At 41.6% G+C, this 23,785-nt stretch overlaps 1 protein-coding gene across 1 annotated transcript in view; it reads left to right on the top strand.

Moving 5' to 3' along the window:
• The first annotated feature begins 204 nt into the window (after positions 1–204).
• Positions 205–23,785, top strand: part of lamc3 (laminin, gamma 3) — a 106,412-nt gene continuing 82,831 nt past the window's right edge. Inside the window, exons 1-2 of the mRNA XM_061077365.1 lie at positions 205–592; positions 9,161–9,465. Coding sequence (XP_060933348.1) covers positions 205–592; positions 9,161–9,465 — 693 coding nt within the window. The remainder of the gene's footprint in view (positions 593–9,160; positions 9,466–23,785) is intronic.

The raw sequence follows: 23,785 nt of genomic DNA on the forward strand, positions 1-23,785 counted from the left end.
AGGGAGAACACATGTTGGACACTTAACAAGAGGCAGGACATGCAGGCAGAGTAGAGGAACAAAGCTCTGTGCAGACTGGACCGATTTTCTCTGTCGTTGGAGTATTTCTATCAAATCTGGGCCTGCATGTCTTCACATCTCTGTGTCAAAGTACATGAGAGTGTCTGTGTGAAGTGTGAATGGGATTTTTAAGTGTTCACAGACATGGATACATCCTCTGCTGCAAGACCCCTACTCCCGGCCCTCCTGCTCTCTCTTCACCTCCACTGCCACCTCCTTGTCTGGGCGGCGATGGACTCCTGCTACGATGAGGACGGCCTGCCCAGCCGCTGCCTGCCCAAGTTCGAGAACGTGGCCTTCAATCACAGCGTGGAGGCGTCCAACGCGTGCGGCTCCCCCCCTGAGGACTACTGCATGCAGACCGGCTCCACGCGCTCCTGCCACCGCTGCGACGCATTGGACCCGGAGCTGAGCCACAACTCCAGCCTCCTGACGGACTTCTACAGGAACGAGGAGCCGACGTGGTGGCAGAGCCAGTCCATGTTCTATGGGATCCAGCACCCGAATTCTGTCAACCTCACCCTCCACCTGGGTAAGAGCATCCCACGCTTGGTCTGACCCCACCCCCCTCGACCCCAGAACACCTCAACTTGCACTGTAGATCGATGTGTATCTCACACTTATATGTTTTTAGCTCAGGGTTCCATGGTGGTTTCTTTATACAATATAACATATAATGTCCTGCTTTATTTCAAAGTGCCTGGGAGCGTTTGATTTGCACATCATTTCCTGTGTCTAGGAATAGAATATTAATGTCTTCTCAAAGCAAACGGTTTCCAAGGTAGCTGCATTTGAGTGTCATTAGTTTGTTATTTTGGAATTCATTGTTTCATGCATTGCAAGAGTATTGATGGGGAAACCTTTAATACAAAGCAGATGTCCTTAACAACACATTATGGGTATTATTCACTCGCAGCTCTGAGCTGTCTTCATAAAAGAAAAAAGAAAGCTCCTCGGCCCAGACAAGGATTATGTGTGCGTGCATAGCCACAAGGGCATGTCTGAGAATGTATATAGATTTAAAGTGGATAAAGAAGAAACACTGAGTGAAGGCCCACGTTTAATTTCATTCAGCCCAAATATTGATGATGAAACCATCCAAAACTGTCTGGAAAATACAATTTAATCTCAAGAGGCTTTTTTAAAAGGTATGATTTGGGCCCTAACGTGACTGGAATAAAGTCACTACACACAGAAACCTATCGCGAATCGGCCCCGGCCATAAATTCAACCTATACCTCATCATTTCAGCTTGAAATCAACATCATATCACAGTACAGATTCAACACTAATCTTTTACTACAAGCTCAATTCATTGTTCTCATTTCATGAATCATAAGGTTTTACTACATCTGGCTGAGAAAGAAACAGGAGGTGCTAAATATCTCCGGTCGTAAACAGGTGATCCTGCAGGAATTAGTCATTGTAAAGAGAAGAGAGGCTTGAAATGTTCGTCAGAAATTTGGAATACAAAAACTACAGTAGCTTTCCAGAGTGGTGAATTTAATTTTTGTCTTTGTTAAGCCAGGAACTGGTCAGCAGGTCGGCTGTCACTTGAAATCATGCCCATGATCCATTCACTTCAATGAAAGTTGTCAGAGAACTTTGAGACACATTATATTTCAAGCTGAATTCATTATTTGGAGCTTTTAAAATGTCGTCAAATATCTGTAGTTATTACAGCTAATGCCAAAGTCAATTCAACCAAAAGAGAAAAAAGTACAGCCACAGAGAAACAGCACTTGAAAAGCTTGAACAAGTCAAATATATGCAAGTTAAACATTTGCATCACTCTTTCATATTAAAGCTGTTAAGATCCGTCCATTTATCTATGCAGCTTATCCTTTAAGGGTTTCAAGGGAGGCAGTAGCCAATCGACGCTGCAGAAAAAACCTAATCAGACACAAGTAATACAGAATACCAATAATTTAGCCGATATGAGCTTTTTACAGATATGAGTATCAGCGTTTATGTTTGCTGATATGTGGCGATATCAAAACTTTTATTTTACTGAACAAACAATGCAGAAAAGACACATTTATTTTTATATTTTCTATGAATTTTTCTTAGGTTATATATATATATATATATATACCTATCATTGTTACTAGGTTCATGGTCAAACTGTAAAATATATAACCTTAATTACATGTGTCTTCCGAATTGTTGCAGTTTTTAATATATAAGCCAATATAACAAGACTCTTTTGTTATCCAATATCATTATCAGCATTAGCCCCCAAAAATCCAAGTGGGGCTCCCCCATGCCTCCAATTTCTTAAGATCACATAAGGTAAATGTTTGGATGTTTGGTTTATTTGTGGTAAAATGAGAAACCTACCAGCTGGAACACTTGAACTTCACTTGACAGCCAAAATATAACCGTGCATCCCTTTTCATAACACTGCATTATTTGGATGCCAGCGCAACAACCTTAAGGATTTCCTCCTTCACCCACTCTTTTCCTTTGAGGAAATGCATTCGCCTCACTTTTTGTGCACTGCACACATATTTGCATTTCAAGACGTTCCTCATTTTTTACAAATTTTTATGAGCGCAGCCAGAGCCATTAGCATCATTATCCCATTACCATGCTGCAGAAAACTGCTGAAATAAGTAACAGAGCACATTTGTCACTTTAACTAAATTAAATTGTGGCGATTAATGTTACAAAGAAATTAATACAAATCTTTCTATGAAATTACCTTTCCCACTTCCATTTATTTTGCCAGCTGCGTTTTGGTGCATATGTTTCAATAAGTGAGTGTGCGTGTGTGTGTGTGTGTGTGTGTGTGTGTGTGTGTGTGTGTGTGTGTGTGTGTGTGTGTGTGTGTGTGTGTGTGTGTGTGTGTGTGTTTGTAACAGAGGGTTATATATCGGCGAGGCTATTCACACCAATTTGCGACCCCGTTATAAAACAATTGCTCTGGCCCCTCCTTTATTATCGAACTGAATTTAATTAATAGTTTTTGGGAAAAGTACATTTTGATAAATTGAATTTGTTCTCGGCCTGTATACAGAGGCCTGAGAAAGCAATCCCCTTGCTGTTTACCCTGTCTTGTCTTTGCTTATATTCACAGAGCTCCGATCTGGTTCTGCAAGCAACCATAGGAGAATGTATGCAAACCAAGTGTGTGTGTGTGTGTGTTTGAGTGTCTGAGGCAGAATGTTTCCAATCAAGCAAACTAACAAACACATGAACCTACATAGGCAACAAGTGCTGCTCGACTTAATCTTTTTTAAACATTTAAATACAGTGATCATGTTAACGTGTGAACATCTACTTGTTAGAGCAGAGCTAATCCATAACAGCTGATCAGGTGATAGTGGTCTAGTCATCCCCGATCACGAATGCATTGATAAATTGATCTTCTTTTCTCAAACCTCCAGTGCACACGTGCCACATCACCCGTAGATCAAACTGTTTTCCATCTTGTTTATAAGTTGGATAATAATTCAGGTGAATTGTTAAAAGAGTTGGTGTTATAACCTGCAGTAGCTGTTTTTAGCCGCTAGGGGGCCAGCGCGAACGAGCTGTAAACACCCCACCTGAACATTTTATCAACACGGAGAACTTGTTAGCAAAGACTCACCTGTGATCACCGGTGTTACGAACTACGTCACTATTTGTATCTTCTGACGGAAGTAAGTCAGAGCTGCGTGTTGCTCTGTTCAGTCTCTACCAGCTCCTGAAGGGGGACAGCTGTGTTTATGCTACTAAACAATGCTACATGCTAAAAGCAGTGTTATTGTGAAAACTTGACACAAAGTGCAGCAAACCAAATAAATCCTCTGAGAACTTGCCACGGTTCCTGTTTTCATTGCTCCTCTCTGTGTGGTGCATTCACGCTCTACTCTTTTTTGGTTTTGTTTTGTTTAGTTTTTTAAGTCACTTTTATTTATAAAATGCAAATTTAACAAATAACAATACACAGGGAACAAAACAGACAATCACCAAATACACAGCGCCAGGGGTCCAGATTGGTCCAGCAAATTTGACACAGAATGCAAAGCATTCAGCAAAAAACAAACAAAAGTATTTATACGTACGCAAAGCTCAACTCAAAGAATTTGGAACCTTTTTGGAACCTGGCTAACAATAAAATCGGTAAAATTCGTTTTTCTTGTTCTTTCTCATATGTCGTAAATCCAAATAGTACATCTTTCAGACAAAGCACAAACTTGTCATGTCCGGAGAATTCACAGAGAGCGAGGGGGAGTGTCATATAGATACAAGTATCTCAGTATGAAAGAGAAGTGCCATACACGCAGGAGATCAACTTGGAAAGACGACGAGATTCAAGAGCTCTGGGGCCAACATTGGTGTTGATGTGCTTTAAACAAACATCGAGATGATGCAGCAGAGTTCAATTTTTTGCCTTCTTCATGCTCTGTGGCCACCCCTCCCCTGAATGCTCCAGACATTGTCCTGTTGTTGTTAACACGTCTGACTCGGATGATCTCCTGAAAGGCAAAGTCAGGAGGATATTCCGACCCAATTGTCCGGAGTTCACATCTGAAAACGAATTTACGACTCTGGTTTTGTTTTCTGGTTTGTTGTTGTCATGCCACAGAATGAATCTGTGGTGATCAGGTTTGTTTCCTTTTAACCGACTCCAGGTGTTTGTAAATGGTGAAAATTCTTGCTCGATCTAAGCCTTACTCTTCAAAGCACATTCACATAATGTGCACTATGAGTCGCAGTATCATTAAACTGAACTGAATCTCCTAATGGTGGTGCAACCATTTCATCAGCTTTAGTACCTAAAACCTTTGCTCAGTACTGTACCTGTGTGTGTGTGTGTGTGTGTGTGTGTGTGTGTGTGTGTGTGTGTGTGTGTGTGTGTGTGTGTGTGTGTGTGTGTGTGTGTGTGTGTGTGTGTGTGTGTGTGTGTAGGGCAGCTCTTGCTCAAAACTAGAAATCTTCTTGACAGGTCAGATCTCCTCCCTCCCCCTCTCAGTAGGTGGAGAGTGGGCGCTCCCCATCAAAAAGCTCTGCTTCAAAGCAACCAGAGACAGGGACAAAATGACGACAGAAGTTGGAAATGTCAGAGCTTTGAACGTTGACGGACTGTTATGTCACGTGCTCTGGAAAGCAGGAAGTGCTGCTGTCAAACGCAGGATATCGATTTCCAATAGTGATGTGATGTCTGGCAGTGTTTCTGAGGCTTTGTTGTTCATAATCTTTGGCTACAGCCTTTTTTTTATCCAGGAGAACGTTGCGAGTGGAACCGCTGCAGAGGATTTTTTTTCTTCTTTTTCTTGCATTGTCTGGATGGTTTGTTGTTCTTCAGAAATACCAAACTCCCACAAGTCGGTCTCACTCAGACTGAATTGACCTTTGCCCTTTCGCTCACTTCTCCCCAGACATGTTTTTCTATTCCTCTGGATTATCCTACCTGTGCTCGGCATTCTTAAAATAAGGATGATTATGTTTTCATAACCCGGAATTTTATGTAACAGAAAACCCCTAAATGTTGTATGTGTGCTGTCTTTGTGGTCCACTCCAAAGCTCTGGGATCCATCTGGGTTGCCGGTGTTTTCCTTTGCCTCTCCAAACACAACAAAAGTCCCTGTGAAGGGGGAGACGGGCAAATCCTGGGATGATAAACACAGCACTAGGATGTGGGGACACATATTGCAGCCAGGTCAGCGTGAGTCTGTGGAAGAGGAGGAAGAAGACGGGGGGGGCGGGCTGCTTCGAGGGGAGTAAACAAAACATAATGAGGAAGAAGGAGCGAAGGGAGAGGTGGGGGGGAAAAAGAAAGAAATGCAGGGTGGTTTGCTGGTGGTGAGGAATCGGGGTCAGGGTTTTCCCACAAAGACTTGGTGAGAGATAACACACACACACACACACACACTAACACATTCAACCAGCGCACATTGATGTCTACAGCTGGTTCTCATTGAGCGCCGTCAAAGAGAAGCAACATCCTGTCGCCGAATGTAAAACAATGATAAAAGTCCTGCCACAGTCGGCGTGCCGCGCTCACAGTCCGATCACTGGATCACACGGCTCTTTGTAGGAGAATTCATCTTTTAAAACCTTTGAGACGTAGCGAGATTAGAGAGTATAAATCCACTCGTCTGTGTATTTGCTGATCATGAAAACAAAACACAATTCCCAGCTGGAAGTAAACACATTGTAAATATTGAGTCTACAGTACTCGCAGCACGTTTAGTGTAAGCCTGCCTGGGAATGGGCAGACGAGAGCAGCTGTGTCAAGCTGACATGAGTGACTCAGGAACAGGTCAGACGCTGTTCTCCTGCTGACCCCCCCAGCCCCCAACTCTTAAAGTGTTCTACGTCTAAACAGTCCTTCAATTACTGTGCCTGGGCACTAACCAACGGCTTTGGATCGACTTGTGAGGTCAAACTATTCTGGCTCAGCCCTGTAAAGTCACACGAGGCTGTGTTTTTACTGGTTTTCCTAACTTTTCTTACATTTTTCAGTCCTCCGAGAACTCAAGCTTGGTCTCTGGGTCAAAGGGAGATGTCGTAACTGAAGGGAGAGTAGTTTGCACAGCCTGTTCTCAACCTGCCTGTTAGTCACGGGCCGTTTGCTTGGCCCGTGGAAATGCTGGTTGCAGCAGTTTGATTTCCGAAACTGTATAAGTGACCTGCAGTAAAGGCCGACTGATGCAAGCAGAGCTATTCACCGGCTTCTTCTAAATTCACTGAAGCTTCAATCAGGATGCAGAATCCTGAACTGGAGAATCAGTTGTTGAATTCATGGAATATTAGTCTTTTTCCATGATTATCTAGACTGCCATATTCTGATTTGTCCCGTCAGTTTCACAATGAACCAAACGTTTTTTTACACTTCTCATAATAACACAAGTTGGAGGTTTCAGCGCTATTGGCTGCATTATTTGTCAAATGCTCTCTCGCGTTGTTGCGCTATAGCTAGCTGCTGCGTGTTAGCACATTTGCCCATAAAGTCTGTACCATCCACACAGACAGTCAGACCTCATATTCTTAGCTGCAGATATGGCATGCAATGCAGTTGTGAACTTACCTTTAACTCTTTAGTTTGTGTACATTGACTGGAATTTAACAAATTCTGTGAGAATTACTGAATAGTGAACGGAGCACATGTCCAAATGGCACCAAATTCAATACTGCTCTTCCTTGGGGCCCTACCAATACATGCGCCAATTGTGAAGTTGATGGGATGAACGGTTGTGGAGATATCCGAGCCACAAACAGACAGACAGAGAGCGATTTCTGCAATCGGTTACTTTTGCTTTGTTAAAATCTAACAGCTAAGAAACCTTTCTGCTGTGCCCCTGTAATCCTGATCACTCCTGAAAGACACTGGATCACGGTTCTTTTAATATTGTGCATAAAAAAAACATACAAATATCCTTTGCAATTAGTCTGCAGCTCATCACAGGGGGATATTCAACAAATGTTTCATCTTCTGCCTCTTTTATGTTTCTTTTGCTTCCGCCTCAGCGGGGCTGAGCTCACCTCACGCAGGGAGTAAATGAAAGCTAAATGATCTCTGGGCTCCTATAAGGGAGGATACCATTAGAGTTTGCTGCAGAGACGAGAGAGAGAGTCGACCGTTTCTGACTTGGCAGGGGAAAGCAACAGATGTCATTACGGCTGTACCCGAGGATGTCATCCCTGCATGGAAATGCACAGTGACTGAGACTTAGTATCTAATGATGTAGAGAGAAATCCCCAAGAGTGCAACGAAGAAGATGCCTGTTAGGAGAATTTCTGCATACTTCTGACTCTGGTCTCAATACGGCTTCAGTTCGTGTCTGCTCACTTAATCCCCTCCTCGAGTTGCACAACACTTGGCAAATTCCGAATACGTGTTTGCGCTCGGGAAGTGTAACTGCGAGTGCGGGGGAATAATAAGTCAATGTTCTTTCAAAACCCACATATGGACTCTCACATTTGGAAGCATTTTAAAGACCAAAAAACAAAAAAACATCCATTTAATTGAAGTGTTCTGACTGTGAAATATGCAAAATGCATTTCCCTCTGCTTTAATTTAAAATGTACGTGGACAATCCTGTCTGAAAGTACAATTACATTAGAACTCAGCAAAGGCATTTTAATGTAATGACTGGGTTACTATTCACTTAGATTGCCAATTCCCTTTATGTGGTTGTTAATAAATCTATTAATTCATTCAAAAAATACATAATCCAGCCAATAATGACAATTCCTGCAAAATATAGTTGTTGAACTTAAGTTGTACAGAAATATAATTTTCAAGACACAGGATCGACCTGAGAGACACATGCCTCCACCTTAAAAAAGTACTTTGCAGACATTTCTTCTATTACAATGCAACACCAATTACAGGGCAGTCTGATCTGCTGAATCCCTTATCGCAGGCCCAAATGGAAATCCGGGTATATCTCCTCATTTGGTCGAGGTCCCTCCAAACGAACAGACCCATTTTGAAAGTGAAACCAATTTTCCCTTTTTCACAGATTGAAGTCAAATCGCTGTTTTTAAGGTGGAAATGCAGATATATGAAAAGGTCTGGCTTCTCTTCTTCTAAGATTCTCCTTGTGCCTGTGAACTGCCAAAATCGGAGTTCTAACATTCAGTCAGGGACATATTCAATCCTCCCGGCTGTCCGCATTTTGCATTTTTGAATAACCAATTTTCTGTTGATCAAATCGGCCGCTCTCATATCACACCTCAAATGTTGCATCAGACTTTTTCCCTTTGGTATTTCGCACTCATTGGCCTTTTATATGTTCCCGCTAATATAAGACAAAGTACTTTTTTTTCCTTTCCCTTTGACCTATGTTTCACTTCCGTGATTCATTATGATCTGGATAATAAGAAAATAATCCTGGGGATTCTGCAACTCCTACAGGAATGACATTCTTTTACCCTGCTCCGAGGCATGGGAAATTAAGCCTGTCCCCCATTGTTTTCCTTGCTTCTATAATGCAATTATGTCTGTTTTTTCCCCTGTTTGCTCCAGGGCCTTAAACTATCACCCTACAGAATGAGTCTCTTACATAACCAGCCTTTCATCTAACTGTAGACTGCAATGAATGTGTTTTATACAGTAATCCTTTCGGCGATACAATTCAAATCTTATCGTGTGTGTTCTCCACAGGCAAGGCCTTTGAGATAACCTACTTGCGATTGAAATTCTACACCAGTCGGCCGGAGAGCTTCGCCATCTACAAGCGCACGGAAGAGAGCGGGCCCTGGTTGCCTTACCAATACTACAGCGGATCCTGTGCGAAGACCTACCGGAAGGACGCCAAGGGCTTCATTCGCCCGGGAGACGACGAGAGGACGGCTTTGTGCACGGACGAGTTCAGCGACATCTCCCCTCTCAGTGGAGGAAACGTGGCTTTCTCCACCCTGGAGGGACGACCCAGCTCCTACAACTTTGACCAAAGCGTGGTGTTACAGGTGAGGCAGCATTTTCATATGCATATGAGTCATCACCCCTCCACCCCCTGATTCTGCAGCAAGAACTAACTAACAATCAGTCGTACAAATAGAAAATACAATTTCTTCATTGATCCTGGGGGAAAAAAAAAGTAGTTACTTATTTTGTGTGTGTTACTTTTCAAATTCTCTCTGTGTTTTCCATCAACTTGTGGGTGAATGTGTCTCAGTTTGTGACAGTGTGAAGTTGTATCTAAAGGAATAGTTATTATTAATCACTAGACTTAGGGGCTGATCTCATCGCAAACATTCATTGCACATTATTTCACTGCTGCACAACATACAACAGCCTATGCTCCTGGTCAAAAACCTAAAGTTTGGCTCACGGAACCCCCTCCTCTCCTCTCCCCAGCATTTTTACACAAACAAACATAAGGTTGCAGCACAGATATGCATGCCTCTGAGCCTTTTTTCAAGGCGGCTGAATCTAATGTTATGTTTAGCTCTGATTAACATTGATGAAGTCTTGAGAGGGCTGTGCCGAATTAATGGCAGCCTCTCGAGGGCAAGTCTGGGAGGGACGGGCGCAGTAGAGCAAGACTAAAAATGTAAATAAAGCCCTTAATGCAGCCACCTCCTTTTCCTTTGACAGGGCTCTGAGTGCGCACGCATGCATTTGTCCAAGGATGTGCTCCTCATCTTCTGAAAAATCTTCGCCAACTTCTTATTAATTACTGAGCACTGCACTGCCCTGTGTTTGTGTGTGTGTGTATATATATACAGTATCTGCCATGAGGGAAAAGGATGTATTTCCAGGTTGCATCATTGCTTGCAGCGACTTGTAATGGACCAAATGTACAGTAAATGGAATCTTGTCATGACAAATTAAATAAGTGAGGTTATTAGAGCAGGGATCCCACAGATCCATCCGCTGCAGGAAGATACATCATGATGCTGAATGAATTAATCATAAGAAATATTCAGATGAAACATGTGCATATGCTTCCAGAATAAGCAGATCAGGATATAAATGTATGATCGTGCAAAGGATGTCTCGTTTCCTCTGGTTTTCAGTCTCAGACCAAAATCTATACCGATCATTTGTCCATTGCTGATGTCGCATTTTCTTAGGTTCTGCCAAAGTTGTAGGAGAATGATTGTTTGTTAATTGTACTAATTTGTTTTGCCAAGTATAATGAGCGGAAAATGGAGTTGCAATCAGGGCTATGTTTGGAGTTTGTGTACCACACAAACCCTGTAGTGGTTAGAGTACTATTTAATGTCAGCATGTTATCTAACAGGGCTGTAACACAAGAGATTATATAATATATAGGTACAACATAATCAATCAAAAACGCTGTCAATCATAGATGAGCTAAAGGCAATAATAATACAAGTCTAAGAAATCCCACATAAATGACCCCAGCATGGAGTGACATGATGAACAAACCTCATTCAGAATTGTATCCATCATTTCATAGTCACACATCTTCCCCTCCACCACAGGATGTGGGCAACCAGCAACAACAAAAACTCCTACCTTCATCTGTTACAGTAATCTCCCATTAGTTCAGTGGGAGGTTTGTGTTGTGTTGATCTATCTATATATACATACTATGGTTGATCCTTCTAAAGTCATGCCCCAGTCCTGCCATGAGCTAAACGCTCTTTAAGACAATAATAATGATATCACCTTCCTCTATCTGACCTTTCTCCTCACATGTAGTATAGAGGTATGTCTGGGAAATGCATGAGCGCCACCTCCATAAGGGAAGCTGTCCTCCTCCACATCATTAAATACGAAGAGTAAGGATGTCTTTGGAGGATGTGTGGAGGATTTGCAGTGCAAGCCTGCATAACCGTAACCAGCTCCCAGCCCTATAGGAAAAAAATACATCTTTCTTCACTCTAAGAATGAGGGAATTTTTTTGAGAATGTTCATCGCTCAGCCTCCCAGTGTATTTCCTGTTTATTGAATAAGACTGTTATAAATCAATTTAAAGACAATTTGTCTATAGAAAAGTCAAAACACCGATATTTCTCCCCAGCTCTCTCCGGAAACTGCTCTGCGAAACGCGTCGTGTCTCAAATCTCTGAAAACGGAAACTGCTGAAGCCTGACTCTAGCAGAGAATTGGCGTTTTGTTCCCCAATGCTGCTGCTTCCCAGTAATGTCTCATCCATTCCCCCCATATAAATATATAAAATTTGTAAATAAAAGCAGCTATATTTAGGTAAGATTAAAAACATGAAGTTATATCATGTTAAATCTTCAAACAGTTACTTTATATTTGTAGGCATAAAGCCTATGTCAGCTGATTCTAACTGCTTGTTAAAGATGAGTATATATATGTTGTGACACCCTCATCGTGTTAATCACACTATTAAAGCTCCTTTTAATTATTGTTTTAAAGGGTAAACAGTGTGATGCAGCTGACAAGTCGTTGACGCTACATATGGTATCTCAGTCTGCACAAATGCCTTAACCCCCCCCCCCCCCCCCCCCACACCTCTCACTCACCAGGCACGGCACTGAGAGTGGGTGACATATCTTCAACCTCCGACAGAGTAGAACGAGGCAGCCTTCCTCGAGAGCGGTCCCATTTTTAAACAGGGGAAGGATGGAGGGAAGACAGAAGTGGTGAAGCCACATCAGCTCTCAAGCATATGCTAAGCTGCGCTGAGCAGCAGGATAAAGACATTTCCTCCTCGGCTCTGCTATATGCGAGGTCCCCGTGCATCTGCAGCGTGTGAAAATAGAAATAAAGTGCACTATTGGATTAGCTTCGGCGCCGCTATGGGCTGGGCACATTGTGTGGCAGGCTGCTGTCAGTAAGACGACATGCAGCCGCGTGAAAGAGGAATCTGCACGCTGGACTGGATTTGCCTCCTGAGCTTCAAGTCCAGAGATTCAGCTCTATCTGTCTTGCAAGGACAACAAAGGGAGTGAATTAAAATAAGTGTGAATTAAAGGAAAAAAATATATTTCTGTGGCTTAGCAATAGCCACTCACACACACACACAGACTCTCTGAAAGTTTCCACTTGGATCTTCTCTCATCCACCCCATTATTCCCTGATTCATCCCTTTTCTTCCCGCTCAGTGTGTATTACTTTGCTTCACCTCCTGCTCTGCTAGTTCTACATTTTACTTTTTGCTGGAGAGCAGTTTTAAAGTGCTTACAGGAAAAGTTCGAGCCGCGGAGCTTTCCTCCCATTTAGAGATTATTAAACTGTTCCTTTCTGATTAATCCCTTCACACTCGCCCTCTGCCACTGTGCCACTCCGTCCCCTGTATCTCTCTGTTATATAAATGTGGAATCTGGCAGGCTGGGACAATGGCAAGCAGAAGTCTTGGTTTGTCACAACGTATCGGATCGACCTGAGTTCTGCTGGAAATTTTGAGAAGTGAGCAGTGTTTTGTAGTCGGTAACACATACTCCCTGGGTTTACAGAGCAGTTTTTTCTCACCACAGAAAGATTATGTGGGATTAAGGAATTAAGAAAATTTTGTTAGGGAGGCATGGCGAGAAGAAGGTTGAGTCAATAGTGTGATAAGAAGAAGAGCATTGAGTCCGGGGTGGACACTTGCCTTAATCTCTAATGACATGGATCCTGTTGCAAATCATGGAAGGAAAAAAAATGAAAAAGGTATTGTTTGAGATCAACCTTAACATGAGTTAAACCCGAAGTTATCTCACTGCTTATGTTCACTTGTTTGTTCATGTGAGTTTTATGCGTCTTGATCTGTTAATTAAACGGACGGTGTTAACTAAAGATCTATTCCTTGTTAAGTGAATTCGTATATAGAAAAGCACCTTGTTAATGTGTGAACATGCCATGAACGATCATGACACTGATATAGTGTCTATTTTTAAATACACAGTCGTTCTGCAGATGGCAAATGCCGTCACACTGTTGCCACCACTTTGGAATACGTCATCAACTTTTGGAGAGACATCCAATCATGGTTCACACAGGGTGCAGACAAAGACTTTTAGTAATCACTCGACATTTTTTATTTAAAATATATAAATATCAATAAATAGAGCTCTGTTTAAAATGAAAAATGGGCCTTGGAGGACTACATTTTAATCCGTTACATAAACCCCTTATTGAATCACATTTGAATTTACTAGACCCGGGTTTTTATTTGGATCAATATCAAGTAGTACACACACATCAGTCCGTTAAATATGCCAGATTTTTTTGTTTAAGATAGTGATCAATAGCTTTATATAGCTGCACCAACATTTAATAGGTTCTTCCTCGACCCATGTCCCATCCGCCCAGTTCTAAGGAAATAGATTTAGTAGTTTCTTTCTGAGTGAAAGGGCAATTAAAACATATCCTCCTTGGTGGAAGTAAAAGAAAAAGGTTTTAAATGAACGCCTTCAATCATTTATGTGCAAAGCGGCCTCATAATGCCGAATGTCCAGATATCGTCCAGATCAATTGGCAGATCTTTCGATTTTAAACATGCCTAAATTCCCAGGAATATTGTACCGTCTCATTTAATTGTCACGGTGAGGCCAAGTAAAGACACAAAGTCTGTGCATGGACGTGTGACTGGCCTTAGTTACATTAAAAGCAGGCTACTAATGGCGCTCCTGGCTGTATTTCAGTATGCTTTGGATGTCATCGACCCACTGATTATAAAGCTGCGGGGGATCAATATAAGCCAAGAATACATAGATTGGGTGGCAAATCTCTCAACAGACCTGCCAAACACCCTCTCTCCCTCACTCTACTGCTCCCTCCCAGCCTTCCTCTTAAACAACAAGATGAGAAGGCCCATAATTGACTGTGATCTGTTCTCCCATTAGAATAAAAAGGTGGATCAATTTCACCATTTCTTTCATTAAATCTCTCATCCCCCTTCTATTTTTAAGGGTGATGGGGCGGCTGGGTATCGCGCACAAAGACAAACACACATGAGCCATTCTCTTGATGCACAAGCAGTGCGAGTAGAACGCAAAAGAACATTATTCTTTTTTCTTTTTTTTTCTCCCACATAGTGAATCATAAAAATAATGTTGAGGCATAGTCCTGCTTGAGCTACAAATACTCCAGAAAACAAGAGGAAAACAGGAAACTCAATACAAAGGGTCGGGGATGGGAGTAGTCAAAAATATCATTCCCACAACAGCACTACTTATTGAGTATAAGATGAAGGTGTAAAGCAGATGGAGGAGAGGGGGAAAGGGAGGGAAGAACATGGTGAGCTATTTGTTTTAGACAGTAAACAACACAAATCATGGCACTTTCCCGTTTTACTGTAAATGCTGAATAGTTTTACTTTGTTTTACCAGGAGAACCCATAGAAATGCTGCTTTTCAGGGAATCCTCCCGGGTAAATACTATATATGCCAAATAATAATAATCTTTTTAATGATTAACATTGATGATATACATGTTCTGTTTTAATTCCTAAGGGAAAGCCTGGTGACTAGGGTATCATTTGGAGTTTTGTTCCGATTCCAGTACTAGATCGATACTTAATAAATGGTGCTTTCCAGACCTTCTTTGCGGACGTGTGACCATTATTGCTGGTGGTAGAAGCCCCCCCCCCCCCTGCAGGCTTTCATCTGTCCAGGTGTGGGAGGCAGCCTGATGCAGGGATCTGTAAAGGCCACTGTCTGTGAACTTTGTCAGGGTTTGCACACTGCGGCTTATCTTCAGACGAGAATCTCTGTTGATCACTCACTGAACCTGGTCTCACTCTATCCTGAGGAAGGTGGAGGAGATTGTATACAGTGAGGATGCTGGTGTGGAGGAGGACTTTCTTGTGAACCTTTGCTGCATTGCATCCAAACCTGCAACTAAATGTTTAATGACCATGGTTTTATCTAGCTTCCACTGTTGGCAAGGATCCGACCTGAGCATGTAAACAAGAAGCCCACAGATGTTAATCCCATGACGAATTGTCAAGGCTTCTCTGGTGCTTCAAAGTTCCTAAAAAGTTAAAAGAGCATATATAAAGTCGGGTTTCTGAGGTTTAGACATTTCATTAACTACAAACCTGCAGTGTCCACATCCTGCGCTTGCACTTGCTGACATCTGTCTGTCATTTTTGCTGAGTAGTGGAGAACGGTATCAGCAGCATACATATGGATTCTGTACTCTGTCAGCTGTGTTGGAGGGTCACTTAATGTAAAGTATATGCAGATCTGGAAGGGTTCAAGCACAAGTCCCTGTGGCATGTTGTGGCTGCAGTGGCGCAAGGTAAAACTGAACATACTGACTTATTTCCTGTGAAAAGAATTCAAAACCTTTCAATGTAAGACACGGGCAAAGCTGAGCTATTGTAGCTTCCTGATTTTGTGCTCTATCCTATGGCAGGTAAGGATGCAGAAGCGAAATCCTTTCTCTTTGAGGCTGATTTAATATCTTAAAAGCACCAAAAGCCTTTGTGTGAAATGTGGTTTCTGAATAACATAACTCCAAGAAAAGACATCATGATACTTTAATCATGTCTCAGTCTCAAAAGAGTTTTCTGAATCTCATTCTGTTCGTCCACATATCAAATGCACATCTGCTGTCATCTCTAGATGGGTCTGGCAATTTAGCTAAATAGCACTTTGGCAGCACTCACACTCCCTGAAGAAGTCAGTCATCTTCACATACCTCTTCATTAAGCCAAACCTCGTCTGTATGAATATGATTATATCGCAATATGCATTTGATATTGTCTGACTGGGAGGTTTTTGTATGGCTTATATGGGATGAGGGTAATAAATGGAGCCTGCATGTCACATTTTAGCATCTTTATGACTCTTCTACTTTCAGTGCGCCACATGCCTCACGCTTGCCACATGACACGTGCTCATACATTGCCATTGTTACGAGCTGACCTTTCCTCATGTGGAACTGAGGTAAAGGAGCTGGAGAACACTAATACCCTGCAGTGAGAGGACTTGGATTGAACTCTTTTCATTCCTCAAAGAAGCAAACCGATACGAGAGCTCTCGCACAATGGTGGAGAAGCCGAAACATGTTCAGTGTAGTAACAGTGATCGTGGGATGCTCCTCTATGAAAACACATCAATAAAACATGCTTTAATCTCTGAATTTGTGGAAAAAGCATTGCTCGGTCGGAATGTGTTTTTCATAAAGTTGATGTAATCAGAGTAAACACCCCAAGCTCTGTCTCCTGCTTATTTATTTTTTTCAATTGCCTGTAATAATATTACATTTCTATGAGCACTGATCCAGCTAATGCAGTAATACCAAGCCTGGAGGTACATACCAGGCTGTAGCCGAACATATTCAGACTATCTGACTGTCAGTGTGGGATTTATTTTGACCCGTCTAGATGACCATAGACAACGAAAGCATTTTAGAGTCAACATAGCACCAATGGACAGTTTTGATGTCTAGTTGCACATGCAGTACATTATATAAAAAAAAAAAATGCCCCCGCTCTAAGAAACACATGTTTTCAAATTGCTTTGGTGACAGATAATAATGCGAACGGATCACAGAAGGAATATTTTATCCTCTGAATTCACATTTCAGTTTGGCTTTCCTTGCTGGGAGGCAACGATTGGGCATTTGTGTCAGGGGTTAAAAGCCTACTTTTACATACAGATTGTTAACAGAGCATAACATGATCCCTGTTCCCTCTCTGTGGCATGTCAGTGTGCCATTTCCTCTGCAAATGGCTCATACAGAGCTATGCATATTTCATGAGGCTTAAAACAGGAATTGCATCCTGCCTGTTTTATTAGCATTTTAATCCCTTTGCAGATTTGCCGCTTGTGCCTCAGTCGGAGGAGTGCGTCGTTTCAATATAGAGACTTCACACGCTTCATCCGCTGCTTTTAAAATATATCTCCTTGTCATATTTGAGAGGTCAAAGCAAAATTGCGCTGAAAAAAAAGAAAAAAGACAACGGGTGACACTTAAATCTGCAGGTGCCTCTGTCTGTCATGTGTGCTGTAAATCACTTGCACAAAGTGGTCTGTGTTACACTAGTAATCTTATGTGTCGTTTTTTCATTGGTAAATGATTTGATTTGTGAATAAACAACCGCCACCTCGTAAGGTGGCATTTTGATGTTCTCACCGCAGTAATGGCTTACTTCAAAGGGAGGTCTGTTGTCGAGTTTGTAAAGCTTTCTCTCTTTTTTTTCAATAATCAGGAAGGAGATGAAAGCTGCTGTATGAATTCGAATTTAATTTGTTCAGCCATCCATTAAAGCAGTTTGTCTGTCTCCCCTGCCAGCAGTCCATCCTCTCCCTCCCTCCCTCTCTTTCTCTCTTTCACACACACTCCCTCTCTAGAAATCTGTGTGGCAAATTGGAGCTCCAGCATTGAATGACAATGAGTAAAAGGGGGGAAAATATATATTGAGGGCACAGTGAACTTAAGCAATTATATTAAAAAGTTATTAACTTTGGAATGAGGCACATGGCTCTCTTTCCTGTCACCGCCCGCAGCCAGAGGCTTCAGAGTTCAGGAAAACACAGTGAGACGGAGAGGGGAGAGGGGAAGGAGCCACGCGGGGGGAGAGAGAGAGACAAGATAGATTTGAAAGGTGAGGGTGAAGGTTTATAACGGCCCGGAGCAGAGGTGACCTCTAAAACACCGCTTGATTCCTCAGGAACGTTGCTGTTCGCGAGGTGACGTACACGTGTGAAGCTGCCAATTTGCTCCTGAGACCGTGGTTGTCTTCGGGCGAAGGACTGGCTCGTTGCCACCCTCAACGCCTCAGCCGATACCTAAGTCAGCATCATTGTAGCATTGTGAGTCCAAATTCCAAGGGAGCGTGAATCAAAGTTAATTAAGCTTTTGCTGCGGTTTGCACAAATAATAAGCAATGGGCTGACTACTAATTAACCCTAAGAAACTGCTTCCTTTCAGTGGAGTAAGTGATATTTGGAACTATGTCTGCTTTTCCTTACACAATTAGCACTGTTCTCCCAAGCATAACTAATAACTCTTCCATACGATAATGGTCTCATACTCTTATGATAAATGGAAGAGAGTATTTCCTTTAATGGCGTGGAAGAATCCTGAAATGCTAACAATGCATTTAAATCATTTCATCATCTATGAGTGTGTTAAAGCATGAAAGCCGAGCGGTTGGAAACAATAGCGATGCACCGCCAGTGTCCAGAATGTCCCCTCATTAGTACAGAGGCGTGAGACTCTTGCATTTACACTCTGATCATCAGTATATGCTAATCATTTATTTAATAATTTAACAAAAGGGCAGGTCATGTCCACTATGCCCTTTACTTGTTATAAATTGGTGCAATAACTTGAGGCTTGATCACATTCCGAAGTGGAATAAAGGAAGTTTGTCTAGCTAAGCAAAATACCTAAGAGTGCACAAAAGCGACAATTAATAAAGAAGAGGAGCGGTAAACAGATTAATTATTACGCAAATGAATAATTTGTCATTAAAGGAGATCTAATCCAATCCAACACTAATAAATATGACCTTAAACGAGTAGAGACACAGTTCTCTTGTTGTAAATTGTTTGTCCCAGAATCTATCTGTGATCAAAACCAAAAAGACACCTTTGTGAATACCAACGCTTTGCATAAAGCCATTCCACTTGGACAGGCCCAAAATCAACAGTGTTGACTTTTGGCATATTCAACTCACTTCTTTATTTATTTTTTCAAAGGCTATGTCTGCTTGTATTTCTTAACCATGAGCTAGCAGCGAGGCTCTAGAGACATCAATGTCATTCTGTCAACCCATTATTTTGGCCCAGACTAAAATCTCCCTACAACTTTTGGGTCAATTACTCTGAAATGTATTCAGACAAGAGTCTTATTGATCTTTGTGACCACTTGACTTTTGGTTTTGGCTCAAGGTGAAATGTCTCAACATCTACTCAATTGGTTGCCAAGAATCTTGTTGTAGTCTTTTGTCCCCCACTTACACCAAGGACCAAGGTGATTGTGAGATTTCATCGAGTGCTGTCATCATCTGGTCATGATTTAGGACCGACTCAGATGGCAACAACAGGTTTTACAATGGGTAACGTCGCTGTACATTGAATCCAAATTATTTCAGTTTAATTCGATTTCATTTTATAAAGCACCAAACCGCTACATACATTCATCTTAAGGCACTTTACATAGGACGGTTGAAACCAACAGTTTTCGTAATCAGCAAGTGTTTAGTGACAGTAGAGAAAAGAAACAGGAACTTCCTCTTTAACAGGAAGAAACCTCAAACAGAACGAGACTCAGGGTGGGCAGCCATCTGCCTCTGGTTGGGTTAGAACAGAAATAGGGGATAGAAGGGGGGTGGGGGGTCAGGATGTTTGAATTTAGCCCAAAGCGCTGCTCTGCAAGTACAACCTCAAAGAGATTGGCTGTTTAACTAAACAGAAATTCCAGCATCAATTATGTCTTGTTAACATTCAATGTGTTGTCGGTCTCCCCTCTATTCACACAGGAGTCGTACCTCATCATACTTTCACCACAGCGTTTTAGTCTTTAGTTAGCTAGTCTTTGTGCTTTAGGGGCAAACTTCAGTCATGAATAATATCTATTACTTTACATAGAAAAAAGGTCGACCTGCTGTGAACTGGGTGTTGCACAATTTATACTGTATAAAACCAGTCCACATCACTGGCCTCTTCTCCATTGTCTTCCACAACATGGATGTGGCAGAGGTTAACAATTTAGCAAGCTAGCATTTGAGTAAGGTGATGTAAGAAATATAAAGGACCTAATGTCAGAAAGAAAATGATGAGGCTTTTGGGAATATTATACTTTTTCTCATATGTACTACTGAGTAACAAAGACAAAGTCTCAAGCAAACACGTCACACACGTTTTTAGACAATTCAGAGATGCGAGGTTGTGAATACTGCACATAGAGGGCATCCATATGGACTCCATTTGTGAACACAATAAACAAGACCCCTTTGAAGGCAGCGATTATTCTCATCTCACTGAATTTCAGGAGAGATTTGTTAGATGTAGAAATGTCGAAGTGAAGCATGGATAGTGAGCATTTAGCTGTTGAGTAATCTATTCTGCTTTCTCTTTCTTTGTTCGGACCACTTTTCCTCACCAGGAGGCTAAAGCATAATTTGTTTTTCAACTTTGTCAAACTTGCTGCCCCTCAATTTACTTTGCTTCACATCTCAAACTGCACAGCTCCTCTCATAAACCACGGGAGAAACTCTTGTCATGTCCAGGTAGTGTAACACAAAATGAAGAATGAGCATCTGTTTTCCCTGGCAACAGCAGTGCATCAGGGTCCTTCACCGTGGTCCAAACCCCATTAGCCATTGGAGCCATGTCAAGCAGGGGCAAAGTCGATTAGCAAGAGCCGGAACAACAGCGCACCAGCCAACTGCTCTCGATTCTGCAACTCTGTAGTTACGGTTACTACGAAATAGCAGCTCTATGGGTTTGAATGGGCTGCCAAGGCACACGACTGTGTGGAAATCCTGAAGTGCACTTCAGCCGGAGGGAGAGTGTAAGGCTGGCAAAGGGAGAGAGAAGAAAGTACATATGAGGTAAAGTGAAGGGGCAATTTCAAAAGAAAAAAAAAGGTGGGATGACTTACAGCAGCAAAACTGGCAAGGTTTGTGTTGAAAGATAGACACGAGTTTACCTTGTAAAAGAAAAAAAGGGTTAGAAAAAAATCTTCTCTCCATAAAAAGACCTAGGACATGTCTTGTACCATTTTGCGACAGGTTCAATAACACTGCTTGCTTCCTCGCAACAGTGTCCAACAGCCTCCAAGGTCCGTTTTCTTTCATTCAGTGAATATGATCCATTCAGCTGCGACATAAGTGGGGACTTATTTAAAAGACAGCGAACACAATGGATTCCAATGCTCTGTACACGTGTGGCCGCAACTGCTTGGAAGTTATTTAATTTGATAAACTAATAGTTATCTAATCTTATTTTATATATTTCAATATATATATTATTTGAAGCATTTCCACATACTAATGCAGGCCTTGTCTATATAATTACCATGTTTTGTGTATTAAACACTTATTTAAATGCATATCATCTACCAACCTTGCATATCAGAATCCTCAAACAGCTGTTTACATCTAAATTTCCACATTTTCGTATATATTTTCCATTTTTTTAAATTCTTCTTATAACCTCTAAGGAAAAACATAACCTGTAGATGGCACCGAATTCCAGTAGCCATTCTGCCACCGTCCATGTAAGGGTTAAACTAATCATGAAGACATGCGTAGCAGATTGACACCAGATGTTCCAATAAGGGGCTGTGACCTCTTGATGCCACAGCAGTATGTCTCTCGCAGGCACAGACCACACAGGTGGTCGGAATCCCAAGAACCTCTCCTTGAAAAAGGGAAAGGAAAAAAGACCCCAAGAAGCACCTCCTTTCAAGATAACTCCGTTCTAAACTTTTACTGCACTGCTGCTAAAGCTATTTTAAGCAGTGAGAGATCATGGTGTGTACCTGAGAAGAGAGCCTCAGAGGGCTCAGCGGTGTCATCCTCTTCTTGTTATCGACCAATTAAGCCATATGCCTTACTTGCCGAATAAAGGGTAAAACAGAATTATTTTACACGGTTGTCGTTGTGACACAAATTAATGCGAATGTCATTACATTTGATCCGTGGTCACCAGGGACCATACAGATTATGATAGGGCATTTGAGTATATCAGTTATTTCTGTGCTTATTGGTCTATTAACAATAAATACTGTGAATTCAACTGTTTTTTGATCAACTTCATATTTTCTGGACAGCCACAGTTTTCTGTTCCATTCTCTGCTGTATAGAAATAAATGTACAGAAATCTATGAAATTGTTTTAGTGTTTTTTAACTACATAAGCATTAATAAATGCCATAAGAAAGCATAGCTACCTAGCAGATAATGGAAGCCTATCCCTCCATGCACTATTTCATTGTCAAAATGGTTCCTGCTTAACAGCCATAACCTTTGCAAAAACTTACAAAAAACTATGTGTTTGCTGTCCCAAGCAAGGTGGCTGCCTGATTCAAATCAGCCTAAAATAGCATCAAGAGTTTCTCAGCTCTTTTAGGTGATATTTTAATTTTAATTTAAATTGATTATTTACAGTTCTTTGAAATAATTGCCAACTTTGTTATTCAACATGCGTACAATGGCTGATACCATATATAGCATTCCAACAATTGCTAATTAACACTCAACCAAAATTACAGCTGAGGCTGACAATAGAGTTTTACAATTCACAATCCAAACCACCATGACACTAAGTTGAGCACGTACCTCTGCCAAGGTTCAACAGTCTCCTTATAAACCACATTTAAAATGGTTAAATCTGGATTTTTATATGGATCCAAACCCCATTTAACACCCCCATAGATACATCTTTTTCAATCAATATCATTGCATTATTCCCTGGCAAATCTCACAAATTTAAGGAAATATAAATTTTAATAAAAGAAAAAATAATAAAGTGTCCTAGATTTGCCTCCCCACGCTGACATGTCATGGGGTCTTCCTTTGCCCATGTTCTATCCTTTCATCAAGTCTTTCCATTCAGTAGTTTCTGCAGAGTCTTGCTGACAAGCAAACAATAGGACAGGAGTGAAAACATAACCTCCTTGGTCGAGGTAAATATTGGACAAATTCCAAGTTGTACTTGTTTGCTAGATAAAAAGTTACAGGATCACGTAAGTTATTAGCATTTATCACGAATGGATCATCTAAATCAGTTGGATGCATCATCTCTAGGTAACGGATTCCATTGTCTATACTATAGCTAAGGCTGTATATGGTGTGCTGGTGTAACACTTTCCGAGAGATGACAATATTTATATATGGATTGGCTAATATAGACAAAAGCCAGTCCTACCTGACAGGTCTTATTTGATAGGCTTAAGCTCTACCGCAGACAAAGTGTGGCTCCTGAGAAAATTATGAATGAATGAACTCATCACACATGTTTTTAGTCTGAGGCCCGTCCGCTTAGATCGCCTTCTCCCATTGCCGCACTTCAAAGGCTCCTCTGGGAGAAGCTTCAAAAACGTACGGCATTACAAGCTTCTTTCAGGCCTGCCTCAGAGTCCCAAGCCCGCCAAGAATCTGACAGAAAGTTTCTCTCCAGCTATTTGTTTTAAAATTGCTTCACAGGTAAGAGATTCCTCATGTCATTTTCTCCCTTTACCTGGCCTCACTTTTATCTTCCACCCACTACTGCACTTCCCGTTTGCTTTTCCTCCGTTTGCGTTATCCCTCTTTACTTTCTTCTCCCACTCTTCATCCAGTCTTTACCCTTGCGGTGGGTTCAAACAGGAGCTTGAATCATCTCGGGCAAGGGAGCTTTGCCAAGTGATATCCATTATACTGAATCAATGCTGTGGTGTTGTCTTTTTTCTAATCTTC

This window comes from Limanda limanda, chromosome 1 (genome assembly GCF_963576545.1).
Source record: "Limanda limanda chromosome 1, fLimLim1.1, whole genome shotgun sequence".
In the NCBI taxonomy this organism is placed as follows: Eukaryota; Metazoa; Chordata; class Actinopteri; order Pleuronectiformes; family Pleuronectidae; genus Limanda; species Limanda limanda.